The sequence below is a fragment of the Phymastichus coffea genome, unplaced genomic scaffold (assembly GCF_024137745.1).
Source record: "Phymastichus coffea isolate CEN01 unplaced genomic scaffold, Cenicafe_Pcof_1.1 PCOF00005, whole genome shotgun sequence".
In the NCBI taxonomy this organism is placed as follows: Eukaryota; Metazoa; Arthropoda; class Insecta; order Hymenoptera; family Eulophidae; genus Phymastichus; species Phymastichus coffea.
In genome coordinates, this window is record NW_026706816.1 from 9,142,258 (window position 1) to 9,164,284 (window position 22,027).

General features: G+C 34.6%; 1 protein-coding gene across 1 annotated transcript in view; it reads left to right on the forward strand.

Moving 5' to 3' along the window:
• Positions 1-22,027, forward strand: part of LOC131667616 (protein unc-79 homolog) — a gene marked incomplete at its 3' end in the record, with an annotated part of 3,688,809 nt that overhangs the window by 1,210,915 nt on the left and 2,455,867 nt on the right. The window contains exon 13 of the mRNA XM_058941149.1: positions 17,466-17,608. Within this exon, the coding sequence (XP_058797132.1) occupies positions 17,466-17,608 (143 nt within the window). The remainder of the gene's footprint in view (positions 1-17,465; positions 17,609-22,027) is intronic.

Below are 22,027 nucleotides of genomic sequence, written 5' to 3' on the forward strand. Positions count from 1 at the left end.
CCGGCCAGTAATCTGCTATACGGTTTCTCTTTTTGGTAGGATATAAAAAAAGCAAAAAAAAAGTGCGCCTAACTAGACATATGATCGCAACATATTCGTCCCATATGGCTTAAGATGCGTCGCTTTAGTGCGCATCATAAATTACATGCAGCACTGACACCGCTATCAGCGAGAAGGGTTCAGCTGGGTTATGCTACGCGTGGATCAGCCAAAATTTTCATTGACCTTCGCTAAGGATATAAAGGAGTAGAGATATTCTCGACGAGTTTTTCTGTTAAGGGGAATTCGGTAAAATAGTCAGTTCCATTCAGGAAATCGTGCAGTAAGTTTCGCTTTAAGACTCATCTGCCTTTCAACTCCTCCCGCTACCCGAAAAGTATTACAGTCCGGTTTCCCGTGATAACCATCGGCTAGAGATGATACCCGCGTGTACTCGTACGAAGAACTTGAGCGGTATTCAACAGTGTAGACGTGAATCTACGTCCTCCATTGTTTAAGGGATCCGACGACGAGCACAGGCTAAGGACAGGACTGTTTGCTGCCTTAGTAGAGGAAGCGCTACTTCCTCTGGAGTGTGCCTCACGTTGCCAATCCCATCAACTGCGGAACGCTAGCGAGAACTGTCCCCATTGGAGCTACGTTCTCACTACCCATGGGGCACTTCTCTCCTCAATCTCACTTTTGAAGCGTTGTCTAGTAAGCAAAATACGATCGAATGACCATTCAATACCGTAGGGTTTTACGTAAGTAAGTGAGCTCAGTAACCTTCTACCGCCTTTAAAGCATTTTGTTATAATTAATATTTTTGTCTTGTATACCTAACGCTATATATATTTATGTACGGATATATCTTCTCTATATTAAAGTTTACTGTTGCAGTAAATCCTGATATTTTCTTTGCATGTCATGCACCCGGCGCTCCCGGATTTAACAATTGCATGTGAGCCTTATCAGAGTAGTATAGGTACTTGGTTTTAATCTTTGATTATCTAGCTTCCATATCTCCCTTTAGTTTGCTAAATTAAACATATTTTAAATATAAAGCTTTAATGGATTTATTGATTGATTTACGACAACTCTCCGTATTGTATATCCCGCATATATAACAGAATGTATCGACCTTGCTAACACAATGAAGACTACAATTTGTTTTTTATCTAACTTATTTTGATTATTCATTTTTATGTAATATATAATAATAATATAAATAATAATAATGATTTAACAGATGACGTGGTAATAAAAAGAGAAACCTCGTTCAAATCTTATTTCAAAACTATAACTATAATTATAAAATATTAAGAATGTATGACAAAAAGCGTGTTTGTAAGAACGAAAGAAATAAAGTGGATACTGATCTTTACCTATGCATCCAACCACTAGCCCATTACTCAAGCATGATCTTTAACATGGAAGGATTAGTAGTTCAAAAAGATATATTTTGTCAATTGTGCATACATGGATTCATTTGCCACAAAAGCGTATACATGACCGGGAAGGATATCAAAAAATGTTTAGATTCAATTTCGATCTAGAATAAATATCTTTGACTCTGCATCCAACCATGAGCCTATTACTCAAATATGAACACGGAAGGACATCGTAAAAAAAATAAGATTTTTTCATATGTGTATACAGTAAACTATTTTTTTTCAAGTGCATATCTAACAGGAAAAATCAGAAAAGAAAAATTTTCTGTTTTGGTTGTCCAAAAAATTTTACATATCAAGCGTAGCTCGAACGCTTACAGTGATTAAGACAAATGAAAAGAATAATGGGAATTTTCTGATCTTGATATTCATCAATTAGCCGGTAATTGAACGTAACCTACCAACATGACCAGCAGCTCCTTGAACTCTCTATCTGATGGATTGAGTATTACTTTATTGTTATAAAATTCTTGAATTATGCTTAACTCATTGAGGTATAATTGTGGTTATACAATACATAAAAAAGTTAGTTGACAATTCACAAATTATAGACTTCATGGATAAAAAAATATTCTACATGGAAAGCGTTGAGGGTCTTAAAAGTTGAAATATTTGGGATGTACCACTAGGCGATTGAGCACCTGCTAGTTACTAGGCTCGAAGGTTCAGAGAATTGCAGTTTACGAGTTTTGAGTTATCGTCTCACAGGTTACAAGGTTTACTCTCACCTTAGTTTCAAAATCTGACTTTATATTTGAGATCAGCGACCCCAAAAACACATGTATACATTGTTTTGGTCGAATGCGATCACTTATAAAATTTTAGGTCTGCCACATAGGATCCACCATTTTAAAATTTCGAAATCTAACCTTATATTCTTAATCAGAACCTCAAAAACTCATATATAGATTTTTTTGAACGAATATGATCACTTATAAATTGGGTTTATAGCCTCACATATGCTATATAGGCTGTTTTAATGTTGTTAAGAAACTGCGAAAATACTTAACTCTAATCAATGATATCTCGATGAAAAAAAAAGCCATCTGAGAATTGGATTTCAAAGGGCAAGAATGCTCCTTTGTGATTCTCTGACGCGTTTTTGAAAAAAAAATTTATTCAGGATACTATGTAACCTCAAAAATAGCAAAAAAAGTATTTTTTGCACATTTAGGTTAGGATATCTCAGAAACGTGATGTATAGGGAAAATTCTGAGCTCGGATTCAAATTCAGTGCATCAAAATCCTTCGGGTATACTATATCTGGTCTCTGGTTCTGAGATTTATCGGCTTGTGTTATTACTTGAAGTTGGTTACTAGGGAAAAGCGAAAATAAGTAACACCGTTAAAGATGAGGTCTATTTATCGTAATTATTACTTGAACTTTTATTAATTTTGAAATGCTTTGAGAGTTCTTACTTGATTTATTTATCTTTATATGTCATTTACTAGAATATCTTATGTACTCAGTGACAGTTTACCATGAGGATTAGCTTTATTCCCAAACTTTGAAAACATTGGCAGATTAAATTGAACGTTGATTCGGAGAAGAAATGGCATATGAAGTAAAACAGTATCGAGAAAAATAGTTAAAAATGATCTAACCAAAGATCAGAATATAAAAAAGGACGAGTTCAAGGCACAGTATGAATTAATAATACACTAATCGTTTTTATGACTCAATGTTTTTGCGATATTCATTTTGTCAAATATGTTACTTCAAAAAAGTTAAAAAGGATTTTTATATTTCTCTAGAATTTTTGAATAACGTTGTTATTAATATACATTATTTATAGCAGATAATTAATTTAACTTAAAAAAAAAATAATGTTGCTAACTATTACCCTATTTATTAATAAACTTCTTTATAGATGAAAAAATTGTCTACGAAACTATTTTTAAAGATTTTTAGTGCATTGATCTTACTAAAGAGTGTTAATAATAATTCTTAATAGTCATATGAAATCTAATTCTTATAGTATACTATATTTAAATATGAAGAATATTCTAAATAATTTTTTGCACTACTTTCCTAAATTTCTTCAAATCATTTCCTATTAGGATATGCATTCAAAAAGTAATTTATAGATTTTTCTGAAATCCTGAAAATAAAAGTTTATAATACAAATCAAATTGATTATTAAAGAAAGTTTTATTTAACAACTAATCAATTACATCCACCATTGAATCATTTTTATTACACATTTCATTCAGCCTTTCTCTGAGCTAAATTATAATATTGCTCTGATTTCACGTTGTTTGATCAGAATCAGAACGAAAATTTCGGAAAATATCAGAGCAAAATCAAAATAAAATCAGAAAAAAATCAAAATGAAATCGGCATTAAATCAGAAAAATTATTTTAGATAGGGCTTACAGTATTGGGAAAGTGAGTGGAGAAAGGGGAAAACTGTACATAGAAAGCGAGTGGCACTGAGTAACAATAAAACTCCCAACCCGATTTTAGAACAGTATTTCTGTTTACTACATCTAATATTTAAGTTTACATTTCTCAGAATTTTTTAAATAGTCATCCTAAAGCACCATTAATGACCCTTACAGATGGTATACTTTATGAAAGTGATAAAACATTAAATTAAAAAAAAATACTTATACTCATTTAATGAATTAATGTATTATAATGTTTATAAGGCTATATTAGAAACTCCTATAATTATTATTATCTTTGCTACAGTCATTATATAATAATAATTTTCAGATCAAGTGACTTTAATGGATTATGATTTAAATTTACATTTAAGAAACATCATAAAAATGCAATCTATTGTTCATAATCAGCTTTATTTACTGAGATATAAAAATATGTTCGAATATTCCTGGTACAAAAGTGGTTACATTGATGAAATTTGGATAAATTTGAAAATCCTGTTGATTTTAGTTTTGGAGATTCTTACAATATAAAGTGCAGAATAGAAAGATATAATAATATTGCTATTATACGATGTGGTTAGTTTAAAAATTTATTATGTTTTAAACATTTTTTTTTATGATGGCGGCTGTAGCGCGCGTTACATGCGCAGCCCCGTTATAAATTTTTAATCACATTCATTGAAAAATATTCATCAAATGTCGAATAATACGAAGGTGGGTCAACAAGTCCTTAGAAAAAAATAAAAAAACATTTTTTTAAATATTTTTCATCATCTCCTTTTAGCTCGATACACTTTTTTAGGCGGCCTTCAAGTTTTTTTAAGCCATCAGAAAAAAATAATTTTGGAAGTTCCTCAAAATAGCCATTTATTTGTTTTATGATCTCTTCGTTCGAGATGAATCGTTATCCGGCAAGCCACTTTTTTAGGTTTGGGGATAAACAAAAGTCACAAGAGGCCAAATGAAGTGAATATAGTGAATGGTCTACTATTTCGAAATTCAATTCCTTAATATTAACCGTTGAAACTGAGCAAGTGTGTACTCGTGCATTACCTTGATGAAACAGAATTTTTTTTTGGTAAAATGAGGACGTTTATCACTTCTTTTCTCGTTTAACCTGTGATTGCTTGTCCTTTTTCTAAATAGTCAATAAAGATAATTCTACGTGCATCCCAAAAAACAGTGGCCATAACCTTGCCGATCGATTTCACTGACTCTGCCTTCTTTGGAGCTGGTTGACCTTTCATAATCCACTGTTTTGACTGTTCTTTCGTCTCAGGAGTGTAGTGGTATATCCATGTTTCGTCTACAGTTATGAATCATTGCAGAAAGTCGTCCGGATTACGGTGGATGCGCGCCAAGAGAGCCTTAGCGGCCACCGGTCGACTGCATCTGTTCTCGACTGAGAGCAAATGCAGCACCCATCTTACCAAAATTTTTCTCATGTTCAATTTCTCATGCAAAATCGAAATGACTGTACCTTTTGAAACCCCTGTGGCCTCAACTATTTCGTGCAATTTTATTCTTCGATCACTCAATACCATGTTGAAGATTTCATTGATCATTTCCGGAGTGCTTACATCTACAGGACGACCTGAACTATGTTCATCTGAACTCGTTGTACGGCCACGTTTAAATTCATGTAAAGAAAATCACATACGCTAATATGACGATGGAGATTGTCTTTATGAATTTTGAATATTACCGCGATACCGACGGAATGCGGCGTTACCCACTGGGAAGAGTTGAAAAGAGAGAGAGAGAGAGAAAAGGAAGAGACGTGAAAGAGATAGTGTGAGAAGAATTGCAATAAGGGCTCGTAAGAGCAAACTTAGAACTTAAAACTAGAAATCTGAAAGATCTAAAGTAATAGCTTTAATTGTTGTTTCTTTGTTTTTACAGGTATAGTTTATTGTTAGTTTTACTATTTTATTTTATATTAAAATGAATAAAAATCTTTGTTTTTACAGAGCAACATAATTTTGTTATTATTATTTGGATAAAACTATCGATAACCAATAAAAAAAAAAGGGGAAAATTTATACAATTATAAAGGGAAAAATAAAACTTTATTATAAAACAACAATTCTGCTAATACAAATAGAATGGATCAGGTAGCCTTTGAATTTCGCATGAGAGCAGCAGCAGATGGGAAGTCATCAGTACTATGCCTAACCTCAATTGGCACAACACGTGGTAACATATATGCTGTACCTGATAGTTTACAACCAATAAGTTTCCATACGGAATTAGGCAAAACTCAAGCAGTTGTTAGAATTAAAAGTACTCTAAAAAAGAGAAATCAATTTAGAAAAATACTCATAACACTAACAGAAGAGTTAAAAAATACATATTTCGATGAAGATGGAAATCCGTGTTTCAATGAGGAATATCTTGAAGAAATCATAGAAAAAGAAATAAATATTGAAAGAGATAGCCAAAATGAAACACTACAAAAATTACTAGAAAAACTACTGGAAGAAAAACAACAAAAATCAGAAATTCAAAACCTAAGTAAAATAGCAAAAGACTTCATGATTGAAAAATTTAATGAAAAAAACTTAAACGCAAATCCGTGGCTAATAGAATTTGAAAACGAATGTGAACGCTGCATGATACAAGAAGGAAGAAAAAAAATAGAGATTTTGAAATTTTTCTTAGAGAAAGCAAGCATGGACTGGTACACATGCATGATTTTAAAATTTACAGTGGAATCAGAATGGGACGATTGGAAAAAAAACTTCTGTGAAACGTTTGGCAGTAAAGGTTGGTCTCCAATTAGGTATGCTCACATTTTCAAATACCAATTTGGCTCCTTACTTGAATATGCTATAAAAAAAGAAAAATTATTATTACAAGTTAGAAAATCAATTGATGTATACACACTAATAGATTTAATAGCCATTGGTTTACCAAACGAGATAGCAGATAAAATTGACAGAGAACCGTTAGAAAATACACAAGATTTATACAATGAACTAGGTAAATTAGAACATATGATCAGGAAGAAGAAAATTTATACGGGAGATAAAACTAAGCAAGAACATAAAATTGCATGTAAGATCTGCGAAAACGCAAATAAAGGAAAACGTTTTCATTCGGAAGAAAATTGTTGGTTCAAAGACAAAATAAGTAACCCAAATCAAATAAGAACCATGAACAATAACACTATATTAGACGTAGAAATAAATGATAATGTTCCAAAAAACTAATTATATTACCATTAATAGAGTTCAAACTAACATTGAATGATAAGTTAAAAGTTTCAGCATTATACGACCCTGGTTCGAATATATCTCTAATACATGCAAGAATATTAAACATAAAGCAGAATAATGCTGGACAAAAACAAATAGTTAAATTGAACACTATTAATGGTGATTCAAAAGCAAAAGGCTACGTAAAATTAAAAGTAACATTATTAGATACAGAAAAAGAAATGAATGTTTTTGTTAATGATGATAAGAATTTTAGATATGATTTCCTAGCTGGCTTAGATTTCTGTAAAGAATTTAATATAAGTCATGATAATGAAAAATTAGAAATCATACAAAATAAAAATTCAAATAAAAAAATTATCAAAACAGAACAAGAAAAGGTCGAAATTCCTGATGTACTAGGCAAAAAAATAAATGAAGAACTCTATCTAAATTTTAATGAAAATTTAGATACAAATAAATTTGAAATTGAAGTAAATCATTTAAATTTAAATAAACAATTTATGATAAAAAAATTATTAGATAAATATAAAATGGTATTCGCGAAAGATAAGTATGATATTGGAAAAGTGAACGGATATGAAGCCCGTATTGACCTAATGGCAGACAAATATTGTTATAAACGTCCTTACAGATGCACACATGAAGATAGAAAAGAAATAGAGCAACAAGTAGGGAAGCTATTAGAAAATAAATTAATCGAGGATTCCTATAGTCCGTTCGCGGCTCCGGTCACATTGGCTTACAAAAAAGAGGAAGACAAAAAATCAAGACTATGTATAGACTTTAGAGAGTTAAATAAAATAGTCGTACCTCAAGCACAGCCTTTCCCATTAATTGAAGACGTGTTAATAAAAACAGTAAACTGCAAATATTTTACTACGCTAGATATTAACTCCGCGTTCTGGTCGATCCCACTGAAAATTCAAGACAGATATAAGACAGCATTCGTCACACAAGAAGGGCATTTTCAGTGGACTTGTTTGCCTTTTGGACTCAAGACGTCACCGGCTATATTCCAAAGAATATTAAGTAATATAATAAAAAAATACAATCTAGCAGAATTTGCAGTAAACTTTATCGACGACATTATCATATTTTCGAAAACATTTGAGGAACACATTACACACATATCCAAGTTACTAGAGGCAATTATGAAAGAAGGTTTTAGATTAAAATTCTCCAAATGCTCATTTGCAAAAAATAGTACAAAATATCTAGGCCACATAATAGAAAAAAATTCGATAAAACCATTAAAGGACAACTTAGTTGCTGTTAAAAATTTCCCGGTACCAGAATCAAAGAAAAACATTCGACAATTCTTGGGGAAAATAAATTTTTACCATAAATTTATCCCACATAGTACAACAACTCTAGAACCGTTACACAACCTTTTGAGAAAAGATGTAAAGTTCATTTGGTCAAAAGAAGCTCAAGAAGCGTTCGATAAAATAAAAACATGGTTATGCTCAGAACCAATTTTAAAAATACTCGACCCCAATGCTCCAATCGAAATATACACTGACGCAAGTATGGCCGGAGTAGGAGCAGTACTAAAACAAAAAGATGAATATGGCAACAATAAACCTGTAGCTTACTTCTCAAAAAAACTAACAGAAGCGCAAAAGAAAAAAAAACCGATATACTTAGAATGTCTAGCGATCAAAGAAGCAGTGAAATACTGGCAACACTGGCTAATGGGAAAACAATTTATAGTATACTCCGATCATAAACCACTTGAAAATATGAATTTAAAAGCAAGAACAGACGAAGAGTTAGGAGATTTGACATATTATCTGTCACAATATGACCTCAAAATTATGTACAACTCAGGGAAAACAAACCAAGAGGCAGACTGCTTGAGCAGAAACCCAGTGTTAGACCCTTCGGAAAACTTAGATGACTTTATTACATTTATAAACCACTCTTATAATAATTTACAAATGAGAAAGCAAGAAAAATCAATTGATTTAATAAACCTTGATGAAATAAAAAAAGACCAAAGTACAAAATTAAAACCAGAAACTAAAAATAAACTAACATTAAGAAATGAAATTTATTACAAAAAAAAAAATAAGAAAGAAAAAATAATATTATCAGAGGAATTCAGCATATAATTAATAAAAAAAGTACATGACAAATACTGTCATCTAGGAAGGACTCAAATGCTGAATAAAATATCACCCTTTTATACATCAAATAATTTAATAAAAAATATAAATAAAATATGTGATACTTGTGAAATATGCTTGAAAAATAAATCAAGGAGGAAATTAAAATACGGAGTAATGTCTCACTTAGGACCTGCGAAACGACCGTTTGAAATTGTTTCCATAGATACAGTTGGAGGATTTGGTGGATGCCGATCATCAAAAAAATATTTGCATATATTAATAGATCACTTCACAAGGTACGTTTATATCTTAACATCTAAGAACCAAAACGCAAATGATTTCATAAAACTCATAAGAATGGTAACAAAAGACTACAATATAGATACAATACTAACAGACCAATACCCTGGGATTAATTCGAAAGAGTTCAAAACATTTCTAAAAGAAAAAAAAATAGGACTAATATTTACAGCAGTCGATGCACCATTCTCAAATGGTCTGAACGAAAGAGTAAACCAAACCCTAGTTAATAAAATAAGGTGTAAAATAAATGAAACTAAACAAAAGACAGCGTGGACAACCATCGCACAAAAATGCGTGAAAGCATATAACGAAACCGAACATACAACAACAAAATTCTCTCCCAAATATTTATTAGAAGGAGAAACTACAAATATACTACCAAGAGAAATAAAGCCGATACAAACAATAAAAAAACTCAATAAAGATAGAAAACTGGCTTTGAGAAACAATAAAATCTCACGATTACAATAAAAAAAGATTCGATGAAAAGAGGAAAGACATAAAACTAGAAAAAGGAGACGAAGTATACATAGAAAATAAGAATAAAATTAACAGACAAAAATCAGAAGAACTACGCATTGGTCCATACATAATAGTGAAAAAAATTTCAAATTCCATCTACGAAATAGATACGGGTAACAAGAAGAAGGAATCGAATCTTTTCCACAAGACAAAGTTGACCCCGGCGGTCTGCGTCTGAGTCAATCACCTATGTGTCTGATTGTCTCTTTCCGGTGGAGGGAGATGTAAAGAAAATCACATACGCTAATATGACGATTGAGATTGTCTTTATGAATTTTGAATATTACCGCGATACCGACGGAATGCGGCGTTACCCACTGGGAAGAGTTGAAAAGAGAGAGAGAGAGAGAGAAAAGGAAGAGACGTGAAAGAGATAGTGTGAGAAGAATTGCAATAAGGGCTCGTAAGAGCAAACTTAGAACTTAAAACTAGAAATTTGAAAGATCTAAAGTAATAGCTTTAATTGTTGTTTCTTTGTTTTTACAGGTATAGTTTATTGTTAGTTTTACTATTTTATTTTATATTAAAATGAATAAAAATCTTTGTTTTTACAGAGCAACATAATTTTGTTATTATTATTTGGATAAAACTATCGATAACCAATAAAAAAAAAAGGGGAAAATTTATACAATTATAAAGGGAAAAATAAAACTTTATTATATTCATTTACTCAATTCTAAACAGTTGCAAACACAGGGGCAGATACACCATGAACTGCATCTAACTCAGCTTTGATTTCTTTTGGTATATGGCCTTTTAAATAGAAATGTTTTATCCCCGCTCGGATCTCACTTGTTCCATTGTTAACAAGAAACAATAGTTGTTCATTTTTATCGACGATAAAAACTGAACTACTTGATGGATTTGGCTAAAACTTCAGCAGCAGTCTAATTAATAGTGATGTTTGCTGGTGCAACATATGTTGGAATACTTTGAGCGCCATCTCTTAGATTTTCTAAGGACTTATTAACCTACCTTCGTATTTTATAATTGACTTTTAGGGATAACTGCTTAATACTAGTATTGCATTAAATATTTAATTTATATTTAATATATATTGCAAAATATTTAATTTTGGTATAAATTATATTCTGTTACGAATAAATCTTAAGAAAAAAATTAACGGTTAATCACCAAATATGGTTTACTACTTTAAGGGATAATTAACAGTGCTTTATAACGAATTTAATTCATTCGTTATGTCTCTCTCTTTCCACGCATGCATGTACACAATTCATATACTTATACTATATTGGAAATCACATTATATTATATAGCAGCCTGCAGCTGCCGACAACGTCGAAGTGTAAGGTAAGAGAGAGAGCCCGGCATGTCTGTTAACGAGCCTATAAGCAGGGAGAGTCGCGTCCGCGTGTATGCGTGTATGCGTGTGGTCGCGCTGCCGAAAAGCGCGATGAAAGAGTGAGGACGCCTCCCGCGGCAATTGACTGGCGGACGTAACACGGGCGACACGTGCTTGAGCGCGCGCTAAAGGATTTGCCTTTTTTGCGGATTCGGACTTCCGACCCGGCATTGCCTTAGATTATTCGCGAGTGCGTGCAGTGGTGCGACACCTTGACACGACGGTGTGTGCGTGCAAGGACGTAGTTCTAGGTAGCCCACATTCCGTCACCACTGCAACCGGCTTCCGGGAACGCTGTTCAGCGAGCGAGCGTTTACCGCACGGAGGGCCTGGCCATTGACGCCTTATTGTAAGTACCGGCTCGATTAGCTCTCTCTCGCTTGCCCGCTCGCTTCTCTCTCTCTCTCTCTTTACCGATTTACTACTGTACGCTTTCTCCTTAATAATTTATATAAATTATCTTTATCCTTCGTATTCTCTACGTTTCTTTGACTTTGCGCCCGACTCCCACTCCCAATCCTTGACGAATTCTCTGCGCTCGTCACTACTTTTCGCGCTTTCCAGCCACCACTACCTGCGACGCTCTACGCGGGCCACGAGGCTGTTTGACATTGCGGCTGGTTGAAAGGCTTGGCCACACATGCACCAGCGTACTAGCTCCGTGGCATTAGTAACTGATTAAGCCGAGCTGTCAATTAATCTATCCTCTCGATTATAACGGCGGGTTAGCCAAAACCCCGTTATAGCTTGAAGTTGTTGGATTTGTTCATTTAAAAATCCATAAAACTCGTTAACTTAAATATTCGATACAGAAAATAGAAATATTTTCTTTAATTTTGTTGAGTTCATACTATGGTTTTCATGAAAAAAAGTGAATAGAATTCTAGTTTTTAAAAAATATAAAATAAAGGTTGCAACCCTCTGGATCATAAATACATCTTATACGAGTATCTTTTACTTCTTACAACGAATATTTTCAACTTAGTTTTATCAAAAAATATTCATTAGATGCGGAGATATAATAAGAAAATAATTTTTTAGGGTATAATTTAGCGATGGCTTTCTATCCTTAACGTGGATGTCTGCACAAAAAGAAAAATATGTGTTTCTTATTTTGTCGAGTACTACATCATATCAAAAAATTTTTAAAATCGGTGCGGTCGGGTCGGAAGGGTTCCCTTGTAAGTACGTGCTTTGCTCCCTCTCTCATAAAGTGCTAGCGCGGCTGGCTATATTCGTAGGTGTGATTGCATGTGTGTAAGTCAGAAAGAAATGGACGCTAATTAAGTGTGGCTGGTTTGTACGTGTATCCCTCCCTCCCCCTCTCTCTTTCTCTCTCTCTCTCTTTCGATCTCTTAGCAGATAGCACGGCTGACTAGATACAGACTCGTATGTGTCTGTGTGTGTTTGTGTAGGACATCTATTTTGATCGCTAGTCGATACTGATACACTCTCTGCTACTATGACTGTTGTGATAAATAACGATATATTTTGAAATAATACAGATTCATTAACGGACGATATATATTCTTATAAATCGATCGATCAAAGTTAGATATCGAATTATGAATTTATTGAAAAAATTCAAATTTCAGATAATTAAATAATTAAAAAAGGAAGAATTTACATATTAAAAATAAAGTACAATCATATACTTTTGTTATGAAATGATAATTAAATTTGTTTTATTATTAATAAAGTATAATATTCATTCATTTTAATATTGGAACGATTAATTCTTTTGCCCACTCTACACACTATATTTGTCAGTTATTAGGATTTATATCCAATATCTGCCAGGCGTCCAAAAACGACTCACTTTATTCCTTTATATTTAACCAGCGACAGTATTTTATTAGTTAGCATTTGTATCGACCATTAATAAAGTACAGAGACAAACTTTAGAAAAAGTTGTAATGGAATCTTGGTGGCTTAGTTATTAAGAACTAAGACTTCTTTGTAAAAGATCGTGAGTTGCAGCCCCAAGCGTGTGAGGATTTTCAGAAATAAAATTTTTATGTTTGTTATGATTCTGGTGGTTCGAATTTTACCTTAAACTGGAGGTCCAATCATGATATGTATAAAACTTTCTCCACCTGTACTATTTAAAAAAAATGATGGGAGTAGGTATATTTACTCATATGACTATAGGGAACCAAAACTAATGCGTGCATGTATCTAGCATGCCTCTGCGGCATTCTAAGTGGACGTCGTTTTTGAAGTTATGATAACAATATCAATAATAATAACTATATTTAAGAAATTCCGTATTTAGTCATGGCCAGTTGATGTTGCTCAATTGCCAGTTCGCTGTTGCATTTAACTAAAATTATTTATATTATTAGTAATAAAAATAGTATAAAAAATCATATTTTTAAGGAACTGTATTACCAAATTTCTATTATTTCTAATCTTTTAAAATATTTTTTATTTGACGTTTAAAAATAAATATAATAATTCTTAAATTTTTTTAACATACTCGTACTTTTCATTTTAAATGTATATAGAACCATTATTAATATCAACGACATAATTGACAGAATTTATTTTTAATGATAGCTATTGTATCGTCAGTGTTGTGTGCTGAAACTGTAACAAATAAATGTAACAAATAAATAAAGGCGCGCGCGTGGAATAAGGAGACAGACCGAAAATTCGGTAGCGCACCGAGGAGAATCATGCGGTCGTGTGGTGGAGAGGGAAGAGTGTGATACGACTAAGCGAAAAATATTATTATCATTTTGACCGAAAAGCTAAAGGAAAGCAAAAACAAAGAGAAAGACGGTCACCGCGTTTCTACGCTATTTTTCACCGAAGATAAACACTGTACTTATAGCTCAACTTAGCTCATGCGTGGTGTGGCAGAGTGCATGTAGTCCAAATAGAGTTTTACCTGTCGAGACCAGGATGTCCGGCGCTTTCAGGAGTAAGAATCTTGTCATCCAAGCCGTCGCTCCTCGGATACCATGAACAGCTAGTGAAGGCCAATGTGTTATCCACCAACACGCACATCCTTTGTACGCCTGTCAAGACACTTGCATATCGTTTCTCAATGCAGGGAATCAGGTAGGTTAGTTTCCATAGCGCTTGGTTTGTTTTGCCTGCGTCACGTCATGAGCTAGTCCACGTTTATCTTGTTTTTCTTTCTCTCTTTGACTCATCGCGATCATTCAGTGCAATTGCTTGTTGATGTTTGCGTACGCCTAACATCTCTCGACCAAATCATTATCCTGCGTTATTACCATCGAAAGATCAAATAAAGTTCGCACCTTTTATATTATTTTAATTCATGTCACACTTTATGTTCGCTCGATTAACATCCTATTAATCCACGTTCACACGCGATCACGAAGAAATGTGGCCTCAATACGTATCGAAGAGAAAACTGTTTAAAGGACGTCAAAGAACTTGTTTATGCTGAGAATCTCAAGTCCTTCCACCAGAATACCCCGGTGGAGCAGAAAGAGGTCCTGAAATGAAAGGCTCTGCGATTCTACTAGAGGAGGAGGCTATGAGCGACCTGCTTCCGTATGGCATGATTTTTTCTAACGAAGAAGAGTACTCCAAAATGCCCGATAAAGGTGAGTCCATGGATCGCATCTCGCATGGCACACCAAATTCAGGGAAGCGGGATAGATCACCGGCATGGAGAATTAGAGGTTATCTGAAATAAGATCTGACCAGCCTAGAGGAAGCTCCAATAGCAAGGAAAGAGGGATTAACCGAGAAAGGCCACCTTCGTCGTCAGGCGAACTTTGATCCCAAGAGTTCAAGGAGAGCTTGTGGTGTCCAGACGACCGAAGAAGAGGCCAGGATAATCTCGCAAATGCCTGAACTAATAACTAATCCCTTAATTTTGCCTTGTTGCATTTGTGGCATACCTGAGAGCCTTATTCTTTCCATATTGGAGATTTCAGTGGAGTAGGACATCAAAAAGTTCTGAAGCTGGGCCGACGGGTGAGTAGTGTTATCGTTGCCCTCGCCCTCATTATGAACGAGCGTCTCATTCAAGATGGAAGGAATCACTTACCATCTATAGACCCTTTCGGTATGATTCTCCCCGCGCTCGTGATCGAAGAGGTGGTTGAGGCGGAGGACATTAACACCTGACTCTCGACGCGCTGAAAGCCAGTGAAAGCCCCCTTGGATAGCTTTTTCTTTCTCTTGTACCACCTGAATCCCATGCTGATGGAAATTGCAGCAACTAGATGAGTAGTTCCCGGGAATGAGGCAACGATTAGTCTCGCAGTGAGGGATGAATTTTTCTTTAACAGCGTAAAATAATGTTATTATTTAACCCATCCTTCTAAAACGTTTTAACAAACATTATTTTTTAGTTTAATTTATTTATAAGACTTGAAATTTACTGCATTTTTTTTACCAACAAACAGTTTGCTCAGTTTGCTCCTGGCAACAAAAATGTTTATTCAGGTTTCAGATTCAAGCTAATTAAATATTAATTAAGTACTGAGTAAACAATAAGTTTATCAATACGTAAAGAATAGGTTTTTTTGACAATTATAATTATTCAGAAATTGAGAGATTAATACTAACTATTAATATTTATTTAGCTATACATGTACCAATAGTAACTTACTTCGCTAAATCAATCGATAGTGCGCTAATAACTCTCTAATTTGATAAAACAGTTAACAGAAACCATCAGACTAATCAACTGTTCTTAAAAAATTACGATTGCTCTAAATTCTCATATTTTGAAGTTGTGTTAAGCTAGGTGCTATCACGTAATTTTAATCACTGAAAGCATTTTTTTGTGTACTTTTTCATAGTAAGATTAAAATATTTTGGTATATTATTTCCGATTCAAAATGTTTCTAGATCAAATTTAATATTATTAACTTATTATAAAGAATTAATATTCAGTTACTAATAGTTAGACGAAAATACTGTGGAAAATCTAGCTTTTATAATTTAATGCAACCAGTAAATATTTTTTTAAAAAATTACTAACAAGGAACCATTAAGTTAGTGATCCAACTGTGTACATCTCCTTTTCTCCTTAGTCTTTTACGTGAAAATATGTGAAAATACGTAAGTAATAATCGTATCTTTTAGTAATGACTCACTATCAGTTATCTATTCAATAATGACAAGCTTGCTTTTCTTTTTCTAATCTCACCTGAAAAAAATGCGTAAAATGGCGAAGAATGTATTTTACTTAGTGCTAAATAATTGTCTTTAGGCGAAGAATTAAGAAGAAAATTTCCGGAATTTTCTTTTAAAAGTCTACCTATTATGCATGAAGATCACAATAGTATTTTAGTATTAATTTATGTATTTTGAATCAAACCAACATTAAGTGTAATGTTCACACCGAGAAATTTTCGTGCATAAGTCACATTTATTATAAAGAAAAAGAGAGAGAGAGAGAATGAGGGGGAAAAAATACTCGCTCAGGCTATCACTCGCATTTCCAAAAAGTACTTGTAGATGAAAGAAAATTTATATTCTGTTTTGATGTGCTCAGTAACAGCTACATACATACATTTGTACGTTAAAGTTTCTACCTCCTTTCTCTAAGGAACATAAAGATGTCTAGGAAAGTTATTGTCCAGGCTTGCGGAAGGCTGCTTTTGGGAATCACGGAAATATGGAAAATTTTGGGGGATGGAATGTCTGATGATGCTATAACCTTCGCATTCACTTTATAATACAGTACAATTTCAGAGATACTCGAATAATTATAGTTTTACTGCTATATGTACATCCTCAACTTTTCAACGAGAGAAAAAAGAGAACCGCTACTTGGTTGCAAACAATCGAGAAATCAATAGTTATCCACGAGATATGTGTAAATATCTTTTCTATATTTACTAAACTTACTAATAATCCTTTATTTTTTATCATACTGTTGCCGTTACATATCTCTTCGGCTATTGCAGCCTATTTATCTCTTTTTTTACTCTTACTAAAACTATTTTATTGGCTGTCGAGATATAAAAGAAATATTTTTGACGCACAAAGATGATAAATATTTAATTTACTTAAATTGGTAATCCTCTCATTATAGAATAAAAATTATAAATCGAAAATTATTACATTGAATATTATTTTGTAGTCTACAAAATAATTGAAACTTAATTTTATAATTTCTTGCAAATAGGGCATATAGATGATAAAACCGCAGATAAATCTGAATACTTATCTGATGAAGATATACCAGTTCTTAAAGATTTCAGGTTGACGACCAGAGATGAGATGAATTTATCTTGTTGTATTCTCATGCTTGATGTACTTTTAAAACAGGTAATTGATAATAATTTCATATTTTATTATTTTTAATATTTTGACATAGTTGATTTTTTGCTCGTTTTTACCTTCTTTGCACAATTTTTCCACTAGTTGTTCCATTTTATCTCTTATTTTGCCTCCTTTTTGATTCTTCCTCCAAACACATTATGTCTTATATAAATTAATTGAAAGTATTCTGAAAAATATTTTATTTACGTTTAATATAAATAAACACATAAAAAATATATTCACATATAAACATACTCCGGTATCTAGTTTCTGATCCCGTATCTGTCGCTTCCTCAGGTGGTGGATACAAGAATACTTATGATGAATAATATGAGTATATTTTCCAGGGCAAACTAAAATTATTTTTATTATCGATTAAAATCAGAACAACGATATGAAATTTTTTGGAACACTGATACAAAATCAACATTATTCTTATCAATTATATTAGTACACTAATTTCAATATTACATATGTTGAAATGAAAACTTTCTTCCTTTAAATTTCTTAATAATAAAATGGAGAGAGTGGTGGAGGATAAGGTGGATGGATGAAATGGGTGGAAGTGGAATAAGACTTTTAAAGAAAATAAAAATTTTTAGAATAAAGTAAAACATAAAGAAATTTTACGGAGAATTAGTGGGAGTGGAAGAGAACGGTCGTAACATTTTTCTTACATCTATATAATGTAACGGTGGTCGATTCGATCAATCGATACGTTCGCGATTCGGTAGCACTCGCGATGCTAGAGCGAATGATTAAGAGAGAGAGAGGGGGTGCGTAAGAGTTTCAAGTTCAGTTTAGCCTCTGCTGTTGTGCTGGAAAACCGCCAACTTTTTCAATTGTGTTTTGCTGTTCGCCGATTAGAAAATTTATTCGTTTTGGTACGTGCGCGAGTTATAGCGAGGTGCGAAGAAAAGCAGCATCAAATCACAGCAGCAGCGAAACAGCAGCATTGCGCAGAGCAGCAACCGATCTCTGTGACCGAGGCAGCGCAGCAGGTTCTCCCGGAGCTCCATTAACTTGGCCAACAATAATTTTGCTGGTTAACGGTCACGAATGATCACCGTAACCGCACCTTAGGATAGGTCCACCACGTTAATTTTCGTGCGACGATAATAATTCCGTGCATTTATTTGTGAGCGACCGTTAACCTTTTCACATTCGTGCCCAGCGTTAGATTTTGCGGTAGAATTTCTAATTCTCTCTCTCTCTCTCTCTCTCTCTCTCCGTATAATTGTAAATCCTATACGCGCGCGCAAGTCTTTCGGCCCAACGAAGACTATAGCTTTTATCATTTCTAACGGAGAAATACGACCGTTCCCGTCTGGGTAGCTCGCGGCCGTCCGCACAAATTATTTATTTGGGGATTCGGGAAGCAAAAAACGTTCCCACAATTGAATAACGCGTCGAGAACAACCACGTTAAACGCACAGATTCGAAGTCGGGATGAGGAGTGATACAGCAGCGAATAAACACAACATCGGATTAACACACTAATCCTTTAATCGTGAACAATCGACTACAAGACGGCGATCTCACGCCTATATACTACGAGCGGTACAATAAGAAATGCGAACGCGAAGGTGAATCGCTAGCTGGTCAACCTGCCGATTCCCTGTTTGAAATTAGTTATTACAATAAATGCCCGATAAACAATTTCCGCCGTTATTTCATTAACGGGGTGGCTGGCAGATCTGCCGCATTACACATCCATCAGCTGGCGCCCAAACATGCAAGAGAGAGAGATAAGAGAAAACACGGCACCGTTCTCGCCCTTCAGCCTGTCTGACGGCTAGAACGCTTCTCAGTCTAACGTCACTGGCGCGCTCCTTCTTGCTGACCGCCTCACTGGTGCTATGGTCGTCGCTGTTTGTTCTTTTACTCGTCCACTCGTCCGCTCTCTCAATATTGCTGCCTTAATCTGTTGTTCACTCGTTGATTACTGTTATTGTTGCTTCCGCTGCCCTTCGGTTGCTCGGTACTGCAGCAGCGACGAAGATCGTTGACGCACGCACCCGCGTACCTCGCCGGTTACCCACACGCACCGGTGCCGGGTATCCTTCGGGATATGGCTGGGCGCGACCCAGCCACAACACTCCAATTCTCGTCCGCGCACCGGGCGTGTCTCCGAAAACGAAACGTTAACGAGGTCGCGGGGTCAACTCCGGAAAACCGTTAACTTCGGTTTAAATCCGCGCGCGTGACCTTCTCTCTGCTAAAGCCCAGCAGATACTTTCTCCTTAAATTTTCCGCGATGATCCGCAACTAAAGCGCTCTCTCTCTCTCTCTTTCTTCTGAGCCATCTCGATCGCTCCAGCCGTCAGTTCACCCCGTACACAGCACCTTAAAACAAAAACCAAGCATGAGTGTGCGTGCCACACGCACATACTCTCAGCTTGACGCGGCGCTCGGACATTTGTGAGAGCTAAACGGATAAAATAGGCCTAACCGAGATTCTCCGTTACACATTTATAAACGTCTTGATTTTATTCGCCGCATTACATTATTTCCCTTCTCTTTAGTTTAACGGATCCGTCATCAGTTATTTTTTTAAACTGATTTCATCTAGGGAATAGTTAAAGTAAACAGTAGGTCATTCACGCCTAAGATAAAGCAAGTGTCACAAGTCAGGTGACTTAAGGTGGGTTCAACTCTGTTGGAAAGGAGACATTGAAGCGAAAATATCAAACGTAAAGGCGCACAGTACTGATTGAGACGTCGATCCGAGCCGACGTGTTTCGACGACTATGTAACCAAAGTGCGAATTTTGAATTCCAATTCGCGTCACAAGTGCTAGTGCTAGTGCTTGTATCGTGTGAGTGCTTCATTGATCTTACTCTCAAGCTGCCTTTACAGTTTCTGCAGCTTTAAAGATTTTTTACCATGACTTCCGTTGATGGAAGTCCTCTTACCCCTCAAGTTAAGCAAATCCCACAGCAAGTTACTAACCAGTCATCCTACGCTACAGCCGCCGCAAGTCGTCAGATGCCAAGTAAAAACCAAACTATAATTATCGAAACGGTCGAAGACCTCACTATCGACGACTATATTGATGGTTTGGAAAAAATTACCGATACTAAAAACATACTGTATATCTCAAAAATTTTGGGTGGCAGAGTTTGTGTTTGTCTAACAGAAGAAAATACAGTTATCTCACTAGTGGATTGCACCGTGGAGGTAAAACAGCACGAACTAAAAATCAGATCTTTTATGGAAAAAAATAAAAGAGTAGTGCTATCCAATGTAAGCCCCTTCATTCCCAACGAATTACTGATGAACGTCTTGAAAAGCAAAGGAATAAAAACCGTATCAAATATGCATTGCATTAGAGCAGACCTGAATAAACCCGGCCGCTCTCATATTCTCTTATTCCGAAGCCAAGTGTATATAAAAGAAGAAGATGCCAATTCATTGCCTGACACAACCACAAACACACGCCAAAAGCGAGAGTAATACACTTAATTCGAATTCAGAGGAAAATATTCATAATATTACCCCGCAACAGCAAAAAAATTCTGCAATAAACGAGCAAATGTCTTCTTCAACGATCAATTTAAGAAATGAGCCAGAGCCTACAAAAACCTTAACTCACCAAAAGATAACAACAAAAAACGCCCAATACCACCCTCAACTTCTTCGTCTACTTCGACAAGATCACCAGCCTAAGCGCTTTCAAAGAGCGAAGAAGAAAAAGGTGAATATGAGGTTCCGCGTTTACCCAAGAAAAAGTTGAAAAACTATCAAAATAAGCTTCTCAACTCAGTTGTAAACATGAATGACGCTCTCCTTCCATTAAAAGAATTAATAAATCTAAATCAAGATAAATACGTATTAGACTACGAACAAGTTAAAGAGTTTCTGGGAAACACTTATGGTAAATCAAACATTGTAGAAATCGCGGAGCAGGCCACCCAAGAGACAGGCAAACTGATTGAAATGATGGAAACTTTGTATCCTTTCTTAACTGATAGAACGACTAAAAGCAGATTTACCAAAATAAAAAAGAAATTAACTGCAGCTTTAATCCAGTCCCTTTCTAGTGATAGTGAAATGTACTCTCTTTTTGACTCTTTTTAAAAATTAATTTAGACTTTCATAATAAATACAATTATCGAAAAAAATTTTTAAATCGTTTTCTGGAATTGTACAAGCATATCCAAGAGAATAGATAATCTACCCACAATACTTACAGACTTGGACATTCTCATATGCGTCGAGAGCTGGCTTTCGGAACATAGAAGACCTCTTCATTTCACTGGCCTCAAGACATTCAGAAAAGATCGCACGCATAAAGGAAGTGGTGGAATCGTAATGTTTATAAAAAACAATGTCGCGTATTTCGAGCTGTCGATACAACAATCGATATTGTAGTATGTTACAGAACTTCAGGTATTGTTCTCTCTCAAGTTCAATGGGATAAAA